A 22,571-nucleotide genomic window follows, 5' to 3' on the forward strand; every position below is an offset into this window, starting at 1 on the left:
TCCCCCCCCCCTTTCTACGACCCTGCGACAAAACCACTTGAACGGACAGTAGATAGCATTTCTGAGTAATTTTATCTTTTCGGATCGGGCAGAAGTGAAGATTAAATTTACTGTACGTAAGGTACTCTTTTATAGAGTAGGTATAGAATTATTTCAACATGAGTTACTCTTACGAAGGACGGAACTGGTAATTTGAATTAGGTACAATAGTCTATAGTGCGATAATATGCACAAAGAACTGAAGTCTGTATCGAAATGAAAGGCCACCATTTTCAAAAATGTGTTTAAATATTCATATTATGATTATTTTTCAATTTCACTTCATTCTCTATATTGTACGCTAATGTGCTGTAACAGTACAATATACACTGCATAATTAATACGTCCGAATGGATAGCTCAATTCGTGTGTAAAAACACTAAGTGTTAATACAGTACTGTATTTTGATTAAACAAAAACCTAATGAAAATTATCAAACTCAAAATTGCGATATTTCCTAGTTTACATAAATGGATGAACTACTTTTCTTCCCTTCTATACCTAGTAAAGTGATTTGTATTTTACGCCAGTATCATCGAACTCCAGTCGTGGAAGGGGTAGCAAACGGTGTTTCCTGTTTCAATCGTTAATAGAAAGGTATAGCCAGGTTAATATTAAAAATGTTAGTAAAAATAAAATGATGTCCCTGTACTTTATAGATCTAGAAAATAAAATTAATTTTTATTAACGTTCTATCAGACTCACTTTTTTTTGTGAATTAACAACTCAAATACCCATTCCCGTATGATCGGTTCTTTAATGTCCATAATATTCCTTCACTTTCATGCTTTACCTAAACATGATGCTTGCCGATTGCAGGGGACTTGCTCCGCGTTTTACATCTAAGTAGATACACATTGGCTTTCTCCTAAATCAACGGAGCAGTGTATGTATTTATTTAAAGAGCGTTTCAACCTGAAGTTGTGGAAGGTCGCCTTATCAAGTAAATTTCTTACTTTTCCAATGTTAGGAAGCACCATGTTTTTAGTGCTCGTGTACAACGAGTATTTTGGTATTCTCTAACCTGTGTGGAATCTTCACCGAAGACCACATCGTACACATACTGTCTCTCTCCTCCCCTCTTCTGGCGCAGGACGTCATTCTTATCACCGTCATCTTCCACCACAACCATCTGCAACACAAAGAAGTGTGGGGTGAAGGAACTGGAGGCCTACATAAATACTCATCAGTCACCTTTAGCATCGATCTACCAGTGAAAGTCTAGTCTGATCCATATTGCGTGTTTACTTCCGGTGGGTCATAATGTTTGTCACAGAGCACTACATTTGCCTCAGAAAGCAATCTGTCTTTTGGAATACCTAATTTGTTTGTGAATAATCTATTCAAACAAGTGACACATTCTTATACAGCATACTCGGCAGTTATGCTCCTGGTACCCTCGTAATAGGGTGTGGCAACCAAGTTTTTTGTGCGAGATCGTGCGTATTTGCTTGGTTTCCGCACAAAACCAATCCGCGGAAAGTCTAAAATGCCACATTCAGTATTCCCAACCAAACACAGACAACAATTTCCCTCTCCTTACCGCTTAAGTGACATATTGGTTTTACTGCTTTAGGGTTTTAACATATTATTTTTAGAGACGTTCAATATAGTAATAATTATAAATTGGAAACTTACCACTGCAATTTCACCTAAATTGCACCGTTAATTATTGTTTTTAAATATTTGCAAAAATTAAGTAAACTCTAAAACTCACTAAAGTTACTGCATTCGTGATGCAAGTAACATTAAGGAAGCCGTGAAAAAATCAACAAGATTCCAGACTCATCATAGACTGGGGGAAAAAAACAGACGTAGGGGAGAGTCGGGTAGTATCGGACATCGGGTAATATCGGACAGTGAGTTTCTTTCATCTACCACACGATGATAGTATCTGATTGACATGGCTACGTTTCTGTGATGTCGCATAGAGAAACGTAACCATGTCATTCAGGTACTACCATATGCTGGTAGATGAAAGAAACGCACTGTCCGATACTACCCGATGTCCGATACTACCCGACTCTCCCCTATATCACGACCTGCTGGAAAATAGTAAACACAGAAAACATTTTAAAGCAACTATGTTGAAGATAGATATTTTTGTTTTGCAAATTTGCTCAACTACGTTTCGCTTTTTCAAACTTTTCCTCGAACATGAAAACTTCAACATACCGCTCTTGTAACGCATATTACTATTTTAGATGGACTTAATACTGGGTCCGGCATTTGGTTCTGACGAGTTTCAACATGCTGTTGTAAAGGGACTATAAGCTTTAAAAATTAAAAAAAATAACACAGTCTGTAGCTTGAAAAATGAAATATACTGGAATGTCTTATTTTTTTTTAATTACACATTTCAAGTAATTTCCTTGCTATCTTATGACCTGTTGTAATCTTATACGAAAATTGTTCATGACACTTTACAATAAACCTGGGGTTTCGCGGATTTCTTGCACTTCAGCCTGTATCCTGTTCTTCAGATCCTGGATAGAGTGCGGTCTGGTTTGAAACATTCTTGCTTTGAGGGTGACCGAATGGTGTGCTGTTGCTGCTACAATCATAATTGGTCCCTATTTTTTCTAAGATGGAAATGAGAGAGCTGTTATGGTGAATGATGAACGGTATCGTTACAGACATTTAGGGCCATATTCATAGACATTCTTAGCGCGGCCTTCCGGTGGATGATCAGCGAACTAACGTTTTTCGTATTCATAAACCAGTGTTAGAGATATAATATGATATGAATCCTGTACAAGTAACCAGTCTATAGCCGGGGCTAGTTTAGCACGCTCGTAGCGCGGTCTAGCGAAATGTGTATGAATATAATTAGCTACTATTCTGAAGCTAAAAAGTGTTATGAATTCCATAGTTGCTTCGTACGAATTTTTTTCTATTTTTAACTAAAAAATTACATTTTCTTACGCATTTATCACAACAATTGTTATAAATCGCACCACTCTTGTAAATTCTTTATGACTGTACCTTAGGATGCAAAATTAAACTGTAAAGAATCAAGTTCCTAAAGTCGTATGATTTGTAACAATTTTTGTGATAAGTGCGTAAGAATGATGTTATTTTTAGCACTCTTAGAGACGCACTAAACAGGGATAACATGTGGTTTCAACAAGATGGGGCTACGGCCCATACTGTCAGAGACATACTGCGATTGTTGAGAAACTTCTTCCCAGAACGCATAATTTCTCGGTTTGGATATATGAATTGGCCGGCTCGATCCTCAGATCTAACAGCTCCTGACTTCTTTTTGTGGGGACACACCCTATCCAGGATCTGAAGAACAGGATACAGGCTGAAGTGCAAGAAATCAACGAAACCCCAGGTTTATTGCAAAGTGTCATGAACAATTTTCGTGTAAGATTACAACAGGTCATAAGATGCCAAGAGGATCACTTGAAATGTGTAATTTTCGAAAAATGAAGACATTCCAATAAATGGCATTATTAAAGCTACAAATTGTGTTATTTTTTAATTTTTAAAGCTTATAGTCCCTTTACAATAGTATGTTGAAACTCATCAGAACCAAATGCCGGACCCTATACTTGTACACGTAAATAATCTTTCGTTGATTATTATTAATGTAATATTAGGAAAGCATGTGAACTATAGTAATGTGTGTTAATTATAAAAATTACATAACATTATTTACAAAATAATAATAAAAATATGTGATAATTCATCACATGGCGCAAACAATATCACGAAACATACAATAGGCCTATGTAAGAAAATTATAAAAGTAAAGAATAATACTCTACATGCTAAATTATAAAAAAAAAAGAATAACCCAAACAAAATTCTGAAATACACAATCAGACAGCGGATTTTCGGCATTAGTAAGTTATGATATGGAATTATGCGGTTTTGATTGAATATATTGATTTTAACATAGTGTTTCTCATGGAAATGACTGAGTTAGAATAAAAACAGTAATATATTCACAAAGATACATCTCTAAACTTACCGAAGCCGTAAAAATCTCATTTTTTGTTTTCGGTTGAAATTACCGGATTTATTCGTAACCTCCACAATTGATAATATGCTATCATTTTCATACTGCATTAATGATTATTTCCCAACAGTCAGATAAAGATGATTTCCGATAAACTAATAATGTTGAAACAGTATAGCTCACAGTAAGACATTGCAATAAAGACAGAAGCAACAACTTCTTTTCTTCATTATTAAACAAATGAAAACATGCCTAAATTAATTTAAGCAATAATTTTAAACGAAGAATGTCATGGCAAAAAGAAAATAAATAATGGGTGCCGAATTTCGAACCTCTCTAACTCTAATGAATCTCACATCTACACACTGACAAGCAAACATTCTGATGGGATCAGATAAAAAAGTTAATTTTTTTCTTCTACCATGTTAATAATGTCAAAATTAGTAGCCTACTTATACAAATGTTGGCCACTCGACCGCAATTACGAGGCCGTCCAGAAAGTAATTTTCCCTGGGGCCGTTTACAGGAAAAAAGTACAATTGCATGGGAAGATTTATTGAAACAGATAGGCCTACAACAATTGCGCTGTTTGTCAACATATCCCCCACTGGAACTGAGACATTTGTCATACCATGGCATCAATTTTTGTATCCTTGTGTTGTAGAAATAAGCCGCCTGGGATCGCAACCAGCGTTCGACAGCCGTCTGCACCTCTCTGTCGATCCCATGATGTGACAAATGTCTCAATTCCGGTGGGGAATATGTTGAAAAATAGCTCAATAATTGCTGCGTCTGTTTCAATAAATTTTTCAATGAAATTGTGTTTTCTTTCTGTTAACGGCCCCTGGCGAACTTATTTTTACTGTACTCCAACCACGAGAAAGTCTTCAGGGAATGAGAGGGAGCGGGGTGATACTGTGAATGAATGTTGATGTCATAAGATGTCATAAGGTCACACACGTGGGTACTCGTATCTCTATTGGCTAGCACTCACAGCACAAACAATAACACTGATATACACATTTTTATACTATCCTAATTACAAAATTAGATCACGGTTAATCTCCTGGGCTTTTAATCCCTCCATACAGGAAATAACATATGCAGGAGAGCGCATGATTTTTAAACTGACGTTATAACTCTAATATTATTTATCTACTTCGCTCCAATAGATGACGCAATAGTAAGCACATTCCTTTCACGGTTTATCTCTTGGTTGGAGAACAGTACGGCCCTCGTAATTGCGGTCGAGTGGCCAAAATTTGTATAACTTGTTTTGACATTATTAACGCGATGAAAGAAAAAAAAAATAACTTTTTTATCTGCCCCCATCAGAATGTTTGCTTGTGAGCCACCATGGCTACCTTACAGAAATAGGAAGAAGGTTAATACATTAATTTAAAAAAAACTGACAGATTGCAACTTCGTTATCAACAACTCTGCAACCTTGAAGCGTTGTTTAACTTCGCTTTAATGTGTACTTCATTTTACTGTACTTTTATTAGCTTCCACCGGAAACAGTATCAGCAAAATTAACGATTTAAAAATCATATCTTTTCCTTATAGGACGTTTACTCGCCAACTAGGCTACTCATAAAAGACAACAATGTAAACAACTCTGAAGAGTAATGAATGACTTAGCAAACACTCTTCCCGCTCAAGCGACGAATAGGAAATTCAATTTTGCACGCAACCCCTTTATCCTCTTCTCAGATAACCGATAAACATGTTTCTGCAGCTGTTGCAATATTAAATTCAAGTCTGACGGATTAACAGAAATAACGTATGTTATTTGGTTTGTAAGCTGGTTTGCGTCGTGGTTAAGGATTGTTTTACAACTTAGAAGGTAGCGGGTGCGATTCCTGACAGGGTCATGAATAGAGCGGTGCAGACGGAGCACATGACAGAATGGCATCATAGCAAGGGTTCCGACGTTACTCGGCGTGTTCCCTGTGTACAAGCGACGGTCATGTAACGATGTGTTGAAGTACAGACGACACAATAGAAATGACACAGTTCCCTAACGTTTCTGCAATTAATTTTCTACAGATACTTTAATAAGATATCAAAATTGCAAAACTAATTAAGCATTTCATCCTAAACAAATAATATATACTTTACATGTATGATTTCATACAGAACGCAAACAAAATCACTGTTTATTTGTAACGGGTTCATGATTGTCTATTCGCAAAAGCACTTGAACTATTGTTTTTTGTCTTTTTCTTTTCCTTACAATGAGTGTGAGTTATTAATGCTCATGTTATACGTTATCACTTTTCTTCCAAATATTGTTACAATGCACAACAAATGACATTTGTAAGTTATTAACAGAAAACGATTATCGTCTATCTGATAGCATGGCCTTATATGTGGAGAAGCTTCTTTCTACGTCTGTTGAAACAACTGGGGCATACGTAAAATCCTGTACAACATTTTTTTTTCAACTTCTGTTAGTTCTTCAAAGGAATCCTTATCTCCAGAAATACTGTCACTAATCTTGCAAAGTTTATAATATCCACCATTTTTTTCAACATATTTGTTATTTTCGCAGATATTATTTTAGCAATTTTATCGTCTGCTTGAGTCACTTTCTTCCAGATATTTCACAATAGGAAAAACTGATCAACCAGTTTTGTACCAGACTTTTCTAAAGCTGTTATGCAATCACGAATAAACCCGTAATTCGATTCAATGTATTCCAATTGTTGTTTTATGCTTGAATCAACCAACGGACGTTGGGCTAGTGGTATTGCAAATGCATCTTTCACATGAAATGATTGAATAACATTCTGGACCTGGTCGAAATATTTACAGTAATAAATGCAGGCCTTCAATCAGGAACCCCATCGAGTAAGAATAGGAGAAGGAGGAAGAGATACACACAAGGACATATCTTCTTGAATGCTTAACAAAACGCATCACACATTTCTTCATGGAACACGGATGAAGAACTATGACCCTGCTCACATTTTTCGCCTTTTTTTTTGAACTTCATGAGGTCACGTTTGTGTACATCCCTATTTACATGTCTTAGAATATTACATGCTCTATTTACTGAAACTGATATTTTACACAATTTGCAGAATAGTTTATCTTCGCTGCAACAAAAAATATCACCATATTCGGAAATAAGTCTCTTAAACTTCGCCGAACGAATTTTCTCCACCTTAGGCATCGTAATACTAGAACCGAACTATTCTCATGTTCCTTCAGTATTGGCGTTTGCTTTACCAAGCTGTACCTACTGCTTGCAGCTATCCTGTGTACCGCAGAGTCAGACCTCTGCGGGTACACAAGGTGAATTTACAACCCTTGCCCTGTTGCCGTTGTGTCGAAAAACTGCTCCCTTTGCACTGCTCTAGTCATGAATCTTTTGATTGATCTAATTCTTCCGGTCGCACATGACCCTGCCGTTCACTCAGCCTCTAACAGAGATGAGTACCAGACGCATTTCGTTGGGGGAAAAGGCAGAAAGCACGTAGGACTGACATCCATACTGCTACTTATTGTCCACTGTCACGTGAAATTACAACATTGATCAATATATAGAGGTTAACAAAAAGCTACGTATTTGGATACGTTGATCACGTGATCACTGGCAATATACCCATATATGCTACATGAAGGTCAATAGCTCTGCGAAACTGCTGCTAGTGTTTATTTCTCTCTTTAAATACGAATATTTTTAATTAGGTTATTCTGAATCTCTCATGAAATTAACTTATACCTATTGTTTGTATGCATCTGAAGTCTGACTAGTGTAATGTAGTTAGTGGGCGATATATGCAGTGGAGGGGAAAAGGATCCCTACACCATTATTTCCTGGCCTAGTTGCCTCATAAGTAGTGCCTTCTTGGCATCACTTGTGAGATTCAGACCTTTCTTCGGACAGTTGACTAAACAATAACAATACTTATTGCAGTAAACCAGTCATTTTCAATCGTGTGCCACGAGCAAAATTGGAAAGATAATGAGAAAAGAGTAGTAAAAAAGAAAGTGAGCCCACAAGTCAACGGCATAATATAAAGATTTCAGTTTCTTAAAGCAGTATAATTTCAATTTCTCTCCAATTTATCGGAAAACGCTGGCAAAATTAAATGACTTATGGTTCATATTTTTGAGGGACTATCCACGTTGTCTCTCCTGGGCAATGTTAAAATGCTGGTAATGCTAATATTCAATTTATATAAATCATAAACACCTTCTGACACCCGGGACTTAATTTACATAGCACTTACTAACGCTCCGGACTCAGTTTACATATTACCTGTAAGCACCAGGGACTCGGTTTAGAAAACAGGACTCAATTTACCATTTCCTACGCGTATACCGTCTGAGTTACGCCGGTAGCCCCGATCTTGTTACCAATACTACGAATATAACATACAGACCCGGTTTCTTAAACTTTTGTTAAATTATAATAGTGTGTTATTCCATTTTAACTGTAAATTTAACAGTTGAAGCATTTATTCAACTACTCTTAGTACTAACAGGCTGTTAAAACCCATGTTAATTTAACTGCCCAATTTCATGCAGTTAAGTCATTTTACACTTTGTTAGCATAGAAGTATTCAGTATGCCTGGTGCGTTAGGTGCTGAACTTCTATATCTTGATTACTTAGAAAATGATATCCATGAATACATAAACAGAGCGGATGATTTCAATGATTTCATAGAACAGAAGTTCATACAAAAGTATAGGCTATTTTCTGCCAAGCCTCACTTTTCGCTTTCAATGTAGATCCGTTTGTTTGTTTATTCTCAATAATTGGTTATACTGCGGAATTATTTTGAGCAGAAGGCTTTTCTCGAACGAAGAGAAATTAGTCCCACGATTTATTTTTGTTTCAGTATTTTCCATTTCACAACAGCAATACCAATATGGCGTTCCACGCTACTGTGATATAGACGATGGAAAGACGCATAAATCAAACCTGAGAGAATAGAAAGACTTCTATCCTCTCAGAATAAAACAACGCAAATAAGCGAGAATCTCAATTACCAGAGTCCAGAAAATAATTGAGATTATACTTGGTTTTAGGTTATGGTTAAACTCTAGAATCTTTGATCCTAACAGAGAGTTAACAAACAGAATGTTAAAATGTGATATGTAAAGTTGAAGAAACGCAATATTTTTAACAGCAATTTATACTTTTAACTCACAGTTAGTTAATTAATGCTATGTTAGACTTCTATCCTCCCTGAATAAAACAACGCAAATAAGCGAGAATCTCAATTATCAGAGTCCAGAAAACAGAATTGACATTATACTTGGTTATAAGTTATGGTTAAACTCTAGAATCTTTGATCCTGACAGAGAGTTAACAAACAGAATTTTAAAATGTGGTATGTAAAGTTGAAGAAACGCAATATTTTTAACAGCAATTTATACTTTTAACTCACAGTTAGTTAATTAATGCTATGTTAGACTTCTATCCTCTCTGAATAAAACAACGCAAATAAGCGAGAATCTCAATTATCAGAGTCTAGAAAACAGAATGGACATTATACTTGGTTATAGGTTATGGTTAAACTCTAGAATCTTTGATCCTAACAGGGAGTTAACAAACAGAATGTTGAAATGTGATATGTAAAGTTGAAGAAACGGAATATTTTAACAGCAATTTATACTTTTAACTTACAGTTAGTTAATAATGCTATGTTAGGTGCGTTTTAACAAAGGTTGAAGAAACCGGGCCACAGTAGGGCAGTAAAGCACAGTACTGAAGATGCTATAAGGCTACATATTTGGCCAGCCACTTAAATTGAAAACAGACTGAGAAAGATACAGAGAAAATATAAACGAGTTAACTTTTTGTTCTTCTTTGGTATTACGAATTTACTTTGTGGGATCCAATAGAACAAGATCAATTACATCAATAAGGCAATATAGATCATTATGTAAACAACAGAAAAATATATATTTCCTAAGCGGTATTCGAACTCTAACCGCGAATTTCATACCAGAGACCGTGCGTTTGTTCACGTGAACAGCATAGTGGACGAGTGCCGTAATGAAAAAAATAATGGTTCATTAAATTGTGCAAGAGCAAATACGCAATAATTTCAGACAATAGGAACTTAATGAAGCATGACTTACAGTCGTTTTTATAATACTGATGCCTACGAGATACTTTCAAAACGTTTATCGTTGCCACATATCTTTATGGCACTAGCACATTTCACTTCAGCTGTTATCGACTAGCATTTCTGCTATTCATTTTACAACCGTGGTGAAAGGGGTGTGTTCCACCTCTTGTAGGTCTACGTCAATTTTCGCAGATTAGAATCTCAAAATTTTCTTAATATTTTCGCTATTACAATAAATAAATCATAATTGAAAATCAATGTTTAAGCTCATGTTTTTGGACTATTATCAGCCTCGAATTGCTAACTATACAAAACAGGGTAGAAAAATCTAACGTTTATAAAAGCTCTTTACATATTTATGAAACGGGTCAATATTGTTATCGAAGTAGTCCTATTGAAGTACACTTGTAACAAGAGAACAAAGAGTAAGGTGGTAAACTACTTCTCTCCAGAAGACGCAAGATAAGAGGTACAAAATATACCTCTTTCATTACAGTCTCCGTTTCAAAAAAAAATAAAAACAAAATATAATAATAATAATAATAATAATAATAATAATAATAATAATAATAATGACTTTATTTAACCTGGCAGAGTTAAGGCCGTAAGGCCTTCTCTTACACTCAACCAGGATTAAAACTTGCTTACATAGTTGAACATACAACTGGATCGGAATTAAGTAATTACATACTGATACAATTTAGGTACATAATGAGATCAAAAGAGGTAGTTACATAAAAATTTATCTCATAAAATAAAAATAAACATAGTGGAATACATATTAATATTGTTAGAATCAAATACGAATCACATAAAAACAGAAGCCGATAATTCAATAAAAATGTACACAGTAAAAACAAAAATAAACACATTAGTACATATATTAGTATTAGATTACAATTAAATAGCATTCACATAATTAAACCAGAAACCCACAATTGAATAAAATGTACACAAAAAGATAGATTAATAATAAAAAACAACACAGTGGGACACATATTGGTGTTAAGTGATAAATAAACATGATTCACATGATTACACAATAAAAATAAGAAACAAAAAAAAAATAAATAAATACAGTGGAACACATTCCATTAAATATCTGCAACGCGTTATGTCTGGCAACTCATAAGATAGTTTTCTAATTTACATTTAAAAGAAATTAAAGTTCGGCAGCCCTTGACTTCAGGCGGCAGAGAATTCCAGTGACGAGAAGTAGCAACAGTGAAAGATGAAGAATAAAGAGATGATGTGTGCAGTGGTATTTCTAGCATGTTGTCATATTGTGATCGAGTATTTAAGTTATGATACCGAGAAAGACTGTAGAATTGGACAGATAAGTAAGAGGGAGTAGAGGTGTGCAAAATTCGGTATAAAAAAGAAAGGGAATGTAACTTTCTCCTCTCATTTAACCTGATCCACAATAATTTATCGAAAGAAGGCGAAATGTGATCGTAGTAGCGGACATTACAAATGAATCGAACACACGCATTATGAATACGTTGCAGTTTCTGGGATAAATCGACCCTGAGATCACATATTCTGTGTTTCGCTGCAGTAGATGTCTCTCTTGGGCGTCCAAAGATTGGTAGATGACAATGGCGCTGAGTTTTAAACCAATGGCATTCAATCTTTTTTTGCCAGCTACCTCCAAAGTAGGTCTACATTTTTTTTTTTTACCTTCGTACTCCCAAACACTGCACTGCCATTATATATGAAGTAACAAAATACTGTGATTGATGTTGTAGGCTTATGAAAAATAAGTTATTATTATGGGGAGGATGTTGATACCTCCAAATCTACTTAAAATGATCAATAAAATGCTCTTAAAGTGCTGGACAAATGAAATGAAATTAAAAGAAAATGACATTTCAATATTATTCGAAGTAAGCCTACTCGAACCACAACTTCTTAAAAATTAGTCACCTTGTTTCAACCTGATATTGTCTAATTTATGATGCTTGGTCGATTAAGATAGGCTGGCCATGTACAAAGAGTGCCTGATGATGCCATTCCAAAAAGAATACGAGTAATACAACCATAAGAATGTAGAAAAGTGGGATGACCAAGAGGAAGATGGATTGATGGAGTGAATGGAGATGCTAAAAATCTGGGAATTCGAAACTGGTGGAGAAAGATTCTTGAGGAGGCCGGGTCTCGGCCATGAGATGTAGCGCCATGGAAGAAGAAGTCACCTTGTTTCAATAACTGTTCTGCAAATCTCGGAGAGAGGAGGCAAAATCCTGCAATTTGACTAAGATGAAGGAAAGGGGCATGAACAAAATGGAGATTTTAAGAGAAAACTATCAATTTCGATGAGGGTTTACAGTCTTTTTCAATCAGTGGTTGTCCATGTCAGTGCCTTCATTCTCAGTTTCCTCCTTCCTCTCTTCACTTTTGTTACCAGATCTTTCGGACGAGGAAGTGTGCATGACAAAACAAATTTTGGGCGCAGCGTGCATTCTTACAAACTTTATGTTAAAAATACTGTCTACTACAGTACATTCCTTCCGAACTATATTGGGAACACAACTGTGTATGTGTGTGAAGTTTCATCTATTGTACTATTGAGGAATACATTGTATAAAGCAACATATTATTTGCTTAATACTTTAACGTTAGTCTATCCTTTTCGTATTCGGCTTACGCATTTTCCAAAAACATTGAATTCGTCCGCTAAAGACTTATTTTGCGTACTTGATACATAAATAGTTATTATGCGGAGTGAGATTGTCAATTGAGATTCCCGTTTTGCTGAAATATTGGTTAATTTTTGTAACAGGTGCTCCATTTACAAAATAAAAAATAGTTTTCATTTGTAGTCTATTTTTAATATATTCGGAATTCGAACAATTTTTTCCTTGTTCTGATTATTTAATATATACATAATAACAGAAAATATCCAACAAACGCAAAAAAAGGAAAATAAGGCATTAACCTTTAAAATAGCAAAAAAAAAAAAAAAAAAAAAGAGGCAAAATAAGACTGGCCCTACGTCCCAAAATGTGTAGAAACTTCTTTTTGTCTAGTAAACTACTCGTATTTCGTATATCTTACTTACTTATAAATGGCTTTTAAGGAACCCCCCAGGTTCATTGCCGTCCTCACATAAGCCCGCCATCGGTCCCTATCCTGCCCAAGATTAATCCAGTCTCTATCATCATATCCCACCTCCCTCAAATTCATTAAATATTATTCTCCCATCTACGTCTCGGCCTCCCAAAGGTCTTTTTCCCTCCCAACTAACAATCTATATGCATATCTGGATTCGCCCATACGTGCTACATGTCCTGCCCTTCTCAAACGTCTGGATTTATTGCTCCTAATTATGTCAGGTCAAGAATATAATGCGTGCAGTTCTGTGCTGTGTAACTTTCTCCATTCTCCTGTAACTTAATCCCTCTTAGCCCCAAATATTTTCCTAAGCACCTTATTCTCAAACACCTTTACTTTCTGTTCCTCTCTCAAAGTGAGAGTCCAAGTTTCACAACCATACAGAACAACCGGTAGTATATATAACTGTTTTATAAATTCTAACTTTCAGATTTTTTGACAGCAGACTGGATGACATAAGGTTCTCAACCGAATAATAACAGGCATTTCCCATATTTATTCTGCGTTTAATTTCCTCCCGAGTGTCATTTATATTTGTTACTGTTGCTCCAAGATATTTGAATTTTTCCACCTCTTGGAAGGATAAATCTCCAATTTTTATGTTTCCATCTCGTACATAATTCTGATCACGCGACATAATCATATACTTTGTCTTTTCGGGATTTACTTCCAAACCGATCTCTTTACTTGCTAGTCAGTTAAAGATAAATTTTTCGGGCTCTAGTGATAACCATGCGTTGCGTTGTTTAGAAAATTTCCCTTTGAATTTCTGAATAAATTATAGACGGGAGTTTTGCAAAAAAGTTCACATTCTACATTTTCGTTATCGCCTTTTTTCCAGAAGCCGCTATAGATTTGTAAGTTAATAGCAGTGACTTATAACCTTTTCATGATCAACTGGTTTCTGAGAATTTATGCAAGGCACCAGACGTTAATGAACGTGATAAACATTGTAGCCAAGCGGGACATTTGCATGGTGATAGCATGCAAATGTTAAGCAAGACCCCATTTCTCTGATACAATACACGAAAATTCTCCTTGCGTCTAGTGCAAGCAGCTGAAGTAAGAAAGAAATGTAACTGCAAGGATTGTAGAAGCTACATAATATATTATTCGAGATCAGAGCCTACATGAGCAGAAGACTGGATGCTAAACAAGACTGAGCGAATAAACTGTGCAATATAATTTATTGTAAACATTACATTATTGATTTTTCAGAAAATTAAATGAGATTAATTTTATTGTATTCCGTTAAAAACAGTAGTTTTTCAATGTCTTCTAAATTTAATTTGTATGTAACAGGAATATTTTTATGCTCGACCATGCCGAAATGTAGTAATTATACACCTGGTAGTAGCCCTTTAATGCACCTCATTAATGTACACCTATTCATTATAATTCAGTTGTTGAGCCAATGAGAAATCACCTTTGTACTGATTGTACCATTATAAAACCGCAAGTATCGATTATTCTCGGATATGCAATCGAAAGACAATTAGCAAAAAGTCACGGAGGCTGGAAATCCAATACTGTCGCAGAAGGTTATGTTCTGTTACTATAATAATTAGTGTTAATTGTAAATAATATTCAAATAAATTCAATTTGTCATCTCGTTTTTCAATTCTAAATCAATTTCCAGGTTATATCAAGACTAATGTTCATCTTATTTTCTACGTTATATCAAGGTCAATGACATTCGGCCTCGGAAAAAAATCAATACTTTCGCGTCTGCGCACATCTCACAATTCAGGTCAGTTCGCTACTCACTTACATAACCATAACATGATCTACTTTTGAATCATTTCAAGTTAGAAATATGATCGAGCATAAAAAGTCGTATGAAACTTGCCTATAATGGTAATTAAGACGCTCGCATGAAAATTATGAAACTCGTTTGCGCTCGTTTCATAAACAAACATACTTTCGTCTTAATTACTACCATTATAGGCTCGTTGCATAATGTACTAATAAAGTCACCAAAGTTTGGACACACAATAATTTTATTAATCATCGTAGATTCTCTGGTTGAGGTTCTGGCTGATATGTACATCTACTGTCAGGCAGTACATCTCACTGACGATATGTGTCAGAGGAAGAATGATAGTTTGTGTGCATCTGAAGTCTGACTAGTGTAATATGAAGCTATAGTCGCGTCGCTGTTATTTCCGGCTTGACTGTTCCTCTTTGCTTACGCCTTAGGTAGTGAAGGCTCTATAAAGTCTAGGTAGGTAGTATCGTTCGCCATTTTTGTTCTTTCGTTGCCGAGCTACCAGACGAGGAATCTATTTGCCGCACCGTTAAACATTATCATGTCGTAGCTCCTATGATAATAAATCAAACGCACTGTAATTGAGCAAATAATTGAGCGGCAAATAACGTCCTCGTGTGCTTTGTGCGAACGCCAACGAAAGAGCTAAAATGGCGGGCGATTATAATAAGTATTTATAGAGGCTTAGGAAGTGCATAACGTCATCAGCAGCGAATGAAAAGACGCACAGTTTAAATGTGATTGGCTGCCGGAAATAAGAGCGATGGGACTGTTGTAGGCGATGTATGAAATGAAGGGGAAAGGAACTGGCCACTTTACCGCATTATCTCCTGGCCTAGTTGCCTCATAAGCTGTATCTTCTTCGTATCACTTGTGAGGTTAAGACCTGTCTTCGGACAACAACAACAATCATCATAGAAGATAGCTCTATAATATTTATTTTTGTTCAGCTTCAGAGTCCGAATGAAAATAAACGGTAAAATAGAAATTTTAAATGTAGCCCTATTAGATTCATTACCTATAACCATGCTCAGATCAATTCGTATGGATCTAAAGTCGCTGTTAAACACAATCCAAAATGATGAAGTTGCGACAGACCGTGGCCGTGGCATTAGAAACACCAAGAGTTGGCAGATAATGTTACTGGCCAGTGACTGCTCTTCCAGTTTGGATATTGCCTCATTCTCAAGAATAGGTGATCCTCCTGAAGTCTATTTTCAAGGCTTAGGCCTCCATCACTGAATCGCGTAAACCAGTTTTGATGCTAGTATTGGCCACCCTTTTTCTTTCCACTTCACGTATTTCTTCAGCTGCTGATTTTGCACTCATGCTTTAAAAGAAATAAAAACACAGAAGCACTCGAATTTCAATTTAGAATGAAAATCTGAAGGTAATAGGTATTATATTAACATAAATAGATACGCAGTTAAATGCTTTCTCGAAACGTGTTTCAAAATAATACCTACAACAGATACGTATAAACAATCGCCTGTTGCCTAGCAATTCAAAGACAAATCAGTTGAAGATTCGTAGAAGAAGACTTCTGAGATGACCTGGTAAGTTAGATATAAATTTAATATCTCTACAAATATTTAATCAAGGGATCTAAAACTTGCAACGAGATATTGAAATTCATGCCCACGAAACTATAGACTATATGAAAATTTAATGGGCATATACACATATCGTCGGTTTACAAGCAAAACACAATAAGTCAAAATTATTACTTTTGAGAAAAATATGTTTTTCTTCTGACAAAATTAAATCCTCAAAATGTTATTATTTTTAGTAAGTTGTTTCTCTTTAAGCATTTTCATTTTCCAATCCTAAGTTCATATGCATTGTACATTAGAATAGAATAGAATGGAATATAATAGAATAGAATGTTTTATTTTCGCTGGCAGAGTTAAGGCCATAAGGCCTTCTCTTCCACTCAACCAGCCTTAATCAATACAATACGACTTATTTAAATTACGAATATTTACACTACACTTAAAAGACTCTCCAGCAATATTATAAGTTTTAACGACGCCTTTTTCTCAGAAGTAATATTTTTTAATTAATGTGTTTTACTTGTAACCTGAGGGAATAAGACCTTTGGAGATGCCGAGACATAGATGGGAGAATAATATTAATATGGATTTGAGGGAGGTGGAATATGATGGTAGGGACTGGATTAATCTTGCTCAGGATAGGGACCGATGGCGGGCTTATGTGAGGGCGGCAATGAACCTCCGGGTCCCTTAAAAGCCGTAAGTAAATAAGTAAGTAAGTTTTGCTTGTAAACCGACGATATTTATAAGTACATAATCTTAATTTTCTAAGTCAACATTATTTTAGTGACAGTTGATGGTATTAATGATCGATTGTGTTACAGTACTGTAATAAATTTATAATTTTGTTCCTAATGAACTTATTTATAAATCAGTTGTGGAAAAATTTTGAAATTGAAAGTGCAATATAAAGTTTATTTCGGTGAAGTTTGGAGGGCCTAATTCTTCTCACCTCCACGCTGGAGCCCCCCCGGGATATTTTTAAGATGCGAAAGAGAGAGTGGTGTGCGGAAAGCAATAGGAAGCTACCGCATTTATCTTTTCCAAGAAAAACTGCAAACACATATGAGGAAACAAAGAGGAAAGTAGAAAGTAGGAAAGATTAGAGGAAGCTGGATTTGCAGTGAAAGGCATGCCCTTGGGCAGAATACTAAATGAAATGAATATAAAAGTTTGAACTAATGTAGATTTTAGAAAAATAAATTTCGGAGAAAAACTTGCATTATAATCTGCAGTGGCTTATGCCAGCGTCCAAGCAGAAATGGTGAATTGTGTACGATCTATTACACATAAATCATAAATCGGTACAGAATGGAATGTATGTTATATAAAATCTTAATTTTAACGTCCTAATGCCTATGATATTTAAGTCACGGGAAATATTTTATTTGAAACTATTTCCTGAAATTAAACTCGGTATAATTCTGAAAACTCTCCGTCATAGAAGCCAAATAAAAATAAAATATGCAAGTGTCATAATAAATGCTTAAAACATCTTCCATTAGCACGGATACACGCAACCCACCGTCGCGTCACATAGACTTCCGGATGCGCTGATGTATAGTAGGAGATTTTCGGACTGTCTTGCAACATTCCACAACACGGTCACGAAGACTCCCTACTTATTGCAATGGCCAATGGGGTTTCAGACAACAACAAAGAAAGCGCATTCAGATAATGTTTTTGTTTCAATATAGTTATTGACATCACCGCAAACGAAAATCTTGGAGTTTGCAAGTTTCTGTGTTCATATTGTCGTTCAGTTCTAATGTTAACGTTTATGAAAATCATTGTGAATGGATACATTAAATAATCTGACCGCAAGCTTTGGCGTTCACTTCTACTTTTCATTTTCGTTTAGACGGCCATGAAATAGTGATCATGATTCCATGGATACTTAATTCTTAGTGGTTCTGAATTTAGGCGGCCATGAAGTCGTGATCTTATAACCTCTCCAACTTGAAATAGTTATTTTATGTAAATTTGTGCTAACGTAGAAAAAAATTGTAGGACACACGTTCGTAAAGTTATCTTTTTGGCCCTCACGTGTTTATGAAACGAGGCGAACGAGGCTTGAAAACCTTTACGAACTTGTCTCATAAATAACTATTTTGTAAAACAGCGTTATAATATAATTAATAAAGGAAGGGCATCAAATTTGTGATGATGGGCAGTTTGGTATTATGGTCTATGAAGAAAGGGTTCCCTATGACAACAATGATGTATTAAATATTGTGACAATCATCGGGATTGTTCTGGTCGCATCGGGGAGTTGCGCGCGCATCCAGCGAGAAGGAAGACGCGGGGAAACGAAACTCGATCTTCGGTAGGCGCTGTAGCGTGGAACGGAGCGAGGGAAAAGAAACCTACGGGGCGGCGCAGAGCGGAGAGAGCAGGGGAAACCTCTAGAAGCGGAATCCTCTCGTAGATTCGGAAAGTCACGCGAATCGAAGGTCCGAAAGCACGTGGTTTAGTAATAAAAGCGCGAGCAGTCTTCGGCAGTGCACTAGTCAATCTTCGGAAGTCAGTCTACACGTGAGTCTTCGAGCGAGCAAGGAAGGCAGCCTTCGAGACCGGGGTTCGACGTGCAGAGAACCGCGACTGGGAAGACCGAAATTCGACGTGTCGTGAACCGTAGCCAGAAGACCGGGGTTCGACGTGCAGTGAACTTGAGTGAGCTAGAAGAACTAGCCAAGGCGAACGAACTCTGAACTGAGAACTGACAGTTTTGTTCTGCACATAGTGCTTTGTGAACATTAGTTGAAATTAGGAGTACACTGTTGTTCTTCTCAATAATACACGTGTATTGTCATTGTCGTCGTGTGGAGTCTATTGTGTTGCTGTGTTGAGTGGAATACCCATTGTTGTAGGCTGAATCACTAACAATAAAAGTCGCATTGTTGACGGGTGTGTGGTTTTAAAGTATAAATAAAAATTACAATATTATAACACTACAAATCGTTTCATAGCATTAACTTTAGGCACAAGTTATCAGTGTTGCCAAGTCAGCGGTTTTGTAGCTAAATCTGGTGATTTTAGGACTATCGTCAGCTACAGAATTTTACTCTCAGCGGCTAGCTATTTATTTGGCGTTTTTTTTATGATTCCAGGCAGAGAAAGATGGTATTTTTAAGTTTATTTTTCTGTAAAGATGTTATAGTTTTTATATGTACTTGCGGACAATGATAGTTAATCATAAACCAGAGTTTAATATGGTATTAACACACTTTTCCATTGTGCGAGTATACAATATCAACGTTTTATGTGAACTCGATTTGGTGCAATCACATCCATTTCCTGCTTCATCCATTGTTGTTGTACAAATAAGGTATTCCGCATTCATTAAACTCTTAATCTAATGTATGCATTGTTTTTGTAAATGAATTAATGTATTTAATCATAAAGAATAGATAATGAACTGAATTATTATTTTCATTTATGATATATATTTAATTTATCATTCCGCATTAAAATTTATGTAACACAGATCTTAAAACCAGACTCATTGTTAGCAGGCACGTCTCCAGCTCAGTGTGAAATCAGATTTCGAACTGAATGGTGCGACTGTGAATGTGGTTATTTCCGAAGTGTCCAGTATATTCTTGATCTATTTCATTCAATTTTGAATATGCCGCGTAAAACTACATACGTACAAAAATTCAGAGATGTGTGAAAAAAAAAAAAAAAAAAAAAAAAAAAAACATGTGTTGAAAGACTGGGTGGAAGAAGTTACCGGTGATATGAAAGCTCGGTGTAAATGGTGTAAGGTGATATTGAATGCTAAATATAGGGACATCATTTTGTTTTTACTTCAATTTTTATTGTACCTGAGTTTTTAAATGTACTTCACTCCCACCCCTTCTACTAAGGAAGTTCCAACTCCACACAGAACCAAGACCGCAGATAGTAAGCAGTACTGAGTTACTGAGTGTAGTACGTTCCAGAAATATGTTCGCGTTTTCCAGTGACGAAAGAGCTTTCAATATTGAATCATATTTTCGCACAGGTACTGTCCGTTTGCCTACGTCGCATCCCGATTTCCCCCACCTGCTTCTGCTCGCCCCTCTGTAATAGCTGGGCTGTCTTAGCTCTTTTCTGAAAACATTAATTTCTCTTAGGAATTGGACGTTTACGTAATATTATACAGCTGTTTAATTTAACCCTCGTTAAGTAATTAACTGTCACGTGATTTCCTCCCTTTCTGCAATCCTGCGGCATAACCACTTGGACGGACAGTAGATAGCATGTCTGAGTAATTTTATATTTTCGGGTCGGGCAGAAGTGAAGAATGAATTTACAGTACGTAGAGTAGTTACAGAATTATTTCAACATGAGTTACTAGTACGAAGGACGAAACTGGCAATTGGAATTAGATGCAATAGTCTATAGTGCGATAATATGCACAAAAGAACTGAAGCCTGTATCGAAATTAACGGCCACCATTTTCAAAATTGGTTTAAATATTCATATTATGATTATTTTTCAATTTAACTTCTTTCTCTATATTGTACACTAATGTGCTGTAGACAGTATAATATACACTGCATAATGAATACGTTCGCATGGATAACTCACTTCGTGAGTAAAAACACTTATTCTTAATACAGTACTGTACTTTGATTAAAGAAAAACCTAATGGAAATGATCAAACTCAAAATCGCGATATTTCCTAGTTTACGTAAATGGATGAACTACTTTTCTTCCTTCCTATACCTAGTAGAGTGATTTGTGTTTTACGCCAGTATCATCGAACTCCAGACTTGGAGGGGGGAGCAAGCGGTGTTTCCGGTTCTCTAAAGGTATAGACAGGTTAATATTAAAAATGTTAGTAAAAATAAAATGATGTCCCTGTATTTAGATTTAATTACCCATGCTGATAATTATACACACAAAAAAGAGTAGCGAGTGTTTTTCTGTTGTTCGACAATATAAAATTGCCATTCACAACAAACTTCTGGGCAGAGATGAGTGTTATTTCAATTTCCAGAATATTATAAATATTAGGATTTTTTTTAAATTTTGAAACCTAAAATTCTCCAGTTCCTAAAACTATATAGTTCGTATTTCAAATTTGGAAATGATGTGTTAAGAAAAATCTGGAGTATTTTTAACTACGGTTTAGCGGTTTTTTTAAGCTTGTGCAGCGGTAAATGGAATTCTGAGTTGGCAACACTGCAAGTTATGCCGTCATAATAGAAGTTATGACGTTTCAGTTGGCATGGTAATATTTTATGGCATTGGTATAATAATGTGGCATATTATAAACGATTTTCACTAACGATAAAGACTGTTTATAATGCTGGAGTACAAAAATAGTCTATGTTAGATAATTTGCATCTATGATACGATATAAAACAAAAATTCGCACCACTTCTATGCTTTGACCTCAACAACTGGAAATTCAAGAGACAGCATTGTGCCCTCGCCTTCTTCTACTTCAGGGAAAGGCTGACTCTCAGTTTTATAGAAGCTGTATGGATCCAGGGCCGTGATTTAAAAAAAAAAAAAAAAAAAAAAAAAAAAAAAAAAAAAAAAAAAAAAAAAAAAAAAAACTAAACCCGTGTCTGCCGGAGTTGGATAACGACCACATAAGCCACAGAATTTTTTATTCTTCAATCCTAAATTATTATCAATTGCAACTATAAGAAAATGCTTCATGTGTCACTGGCTTAGGCCTATATCGTTATGCAATAATTCACGACACACATCACGGCACGCGAAGCTCACAGGAAGCATTATTGTAGTTAAAAGATTGTAATGTTAACATTTACTACAGTTACCATGGGAACTAGACAATCTGATGTATTTATTATTAATGCCCGTAAAGAGCATGGAGAGTTTCATTCAATAGCAACATGCCTAGCAGAATGTCCGATATCTTATGGGAATTTTCACTTCCGTCGTAACTAAATCAATTACAGTATACGGCTTTCAATCCCTTACTTAGTGCACTAGTTATAGAGGAGGTTGGCATGTGATTGACAGATAAAGCAGTATGGAACTCTGCTAGAACAAACTCTAGAAACAACACTGA

The 22,571-nt window shown here is 35.7% G+C and overlaps 1 protein-coding gene across 3 annotated transcripts in view; it reads right to left on the reverse strand.

Annotated features, from left to right (window-relative positions):
- LOC138708934 (kinesin-like protein KIF19) overlaps positions 1-22,571 on the reverse strand; it is a 214,816-nt gene that overhangs the window by 115,455 nt on the left and 76,790 nt on the right. For all 3 annotated transcript variants that reach the window (XM_069839309.1, XM_069839310.1, XM_069839308.1), the window contains exon 3: positions 1,064-1,171. In XM_069839309.1, the coding sequence (XP_069695410.1) occupies positions 1,064-1,171 (108 nt within the window). The remainder of the gene's footprint in view (positions 1-1,063; positions 1,172-22,571) is intronic.

This window comes from Periplaneta americana, chromosome 11, assembly GCF_040183065.1.
Source record: "Periplaneta americana isolate PAMFEO1 chromosome 11, P.americana_PAMFEO1_priV1, whole genome shotgun sequence".
NCBI lineage: Eukaryota > Metazoa > Arthropoda > Insecta > Blattodea > Blattidae > Periplaneta > Periplaneta americana.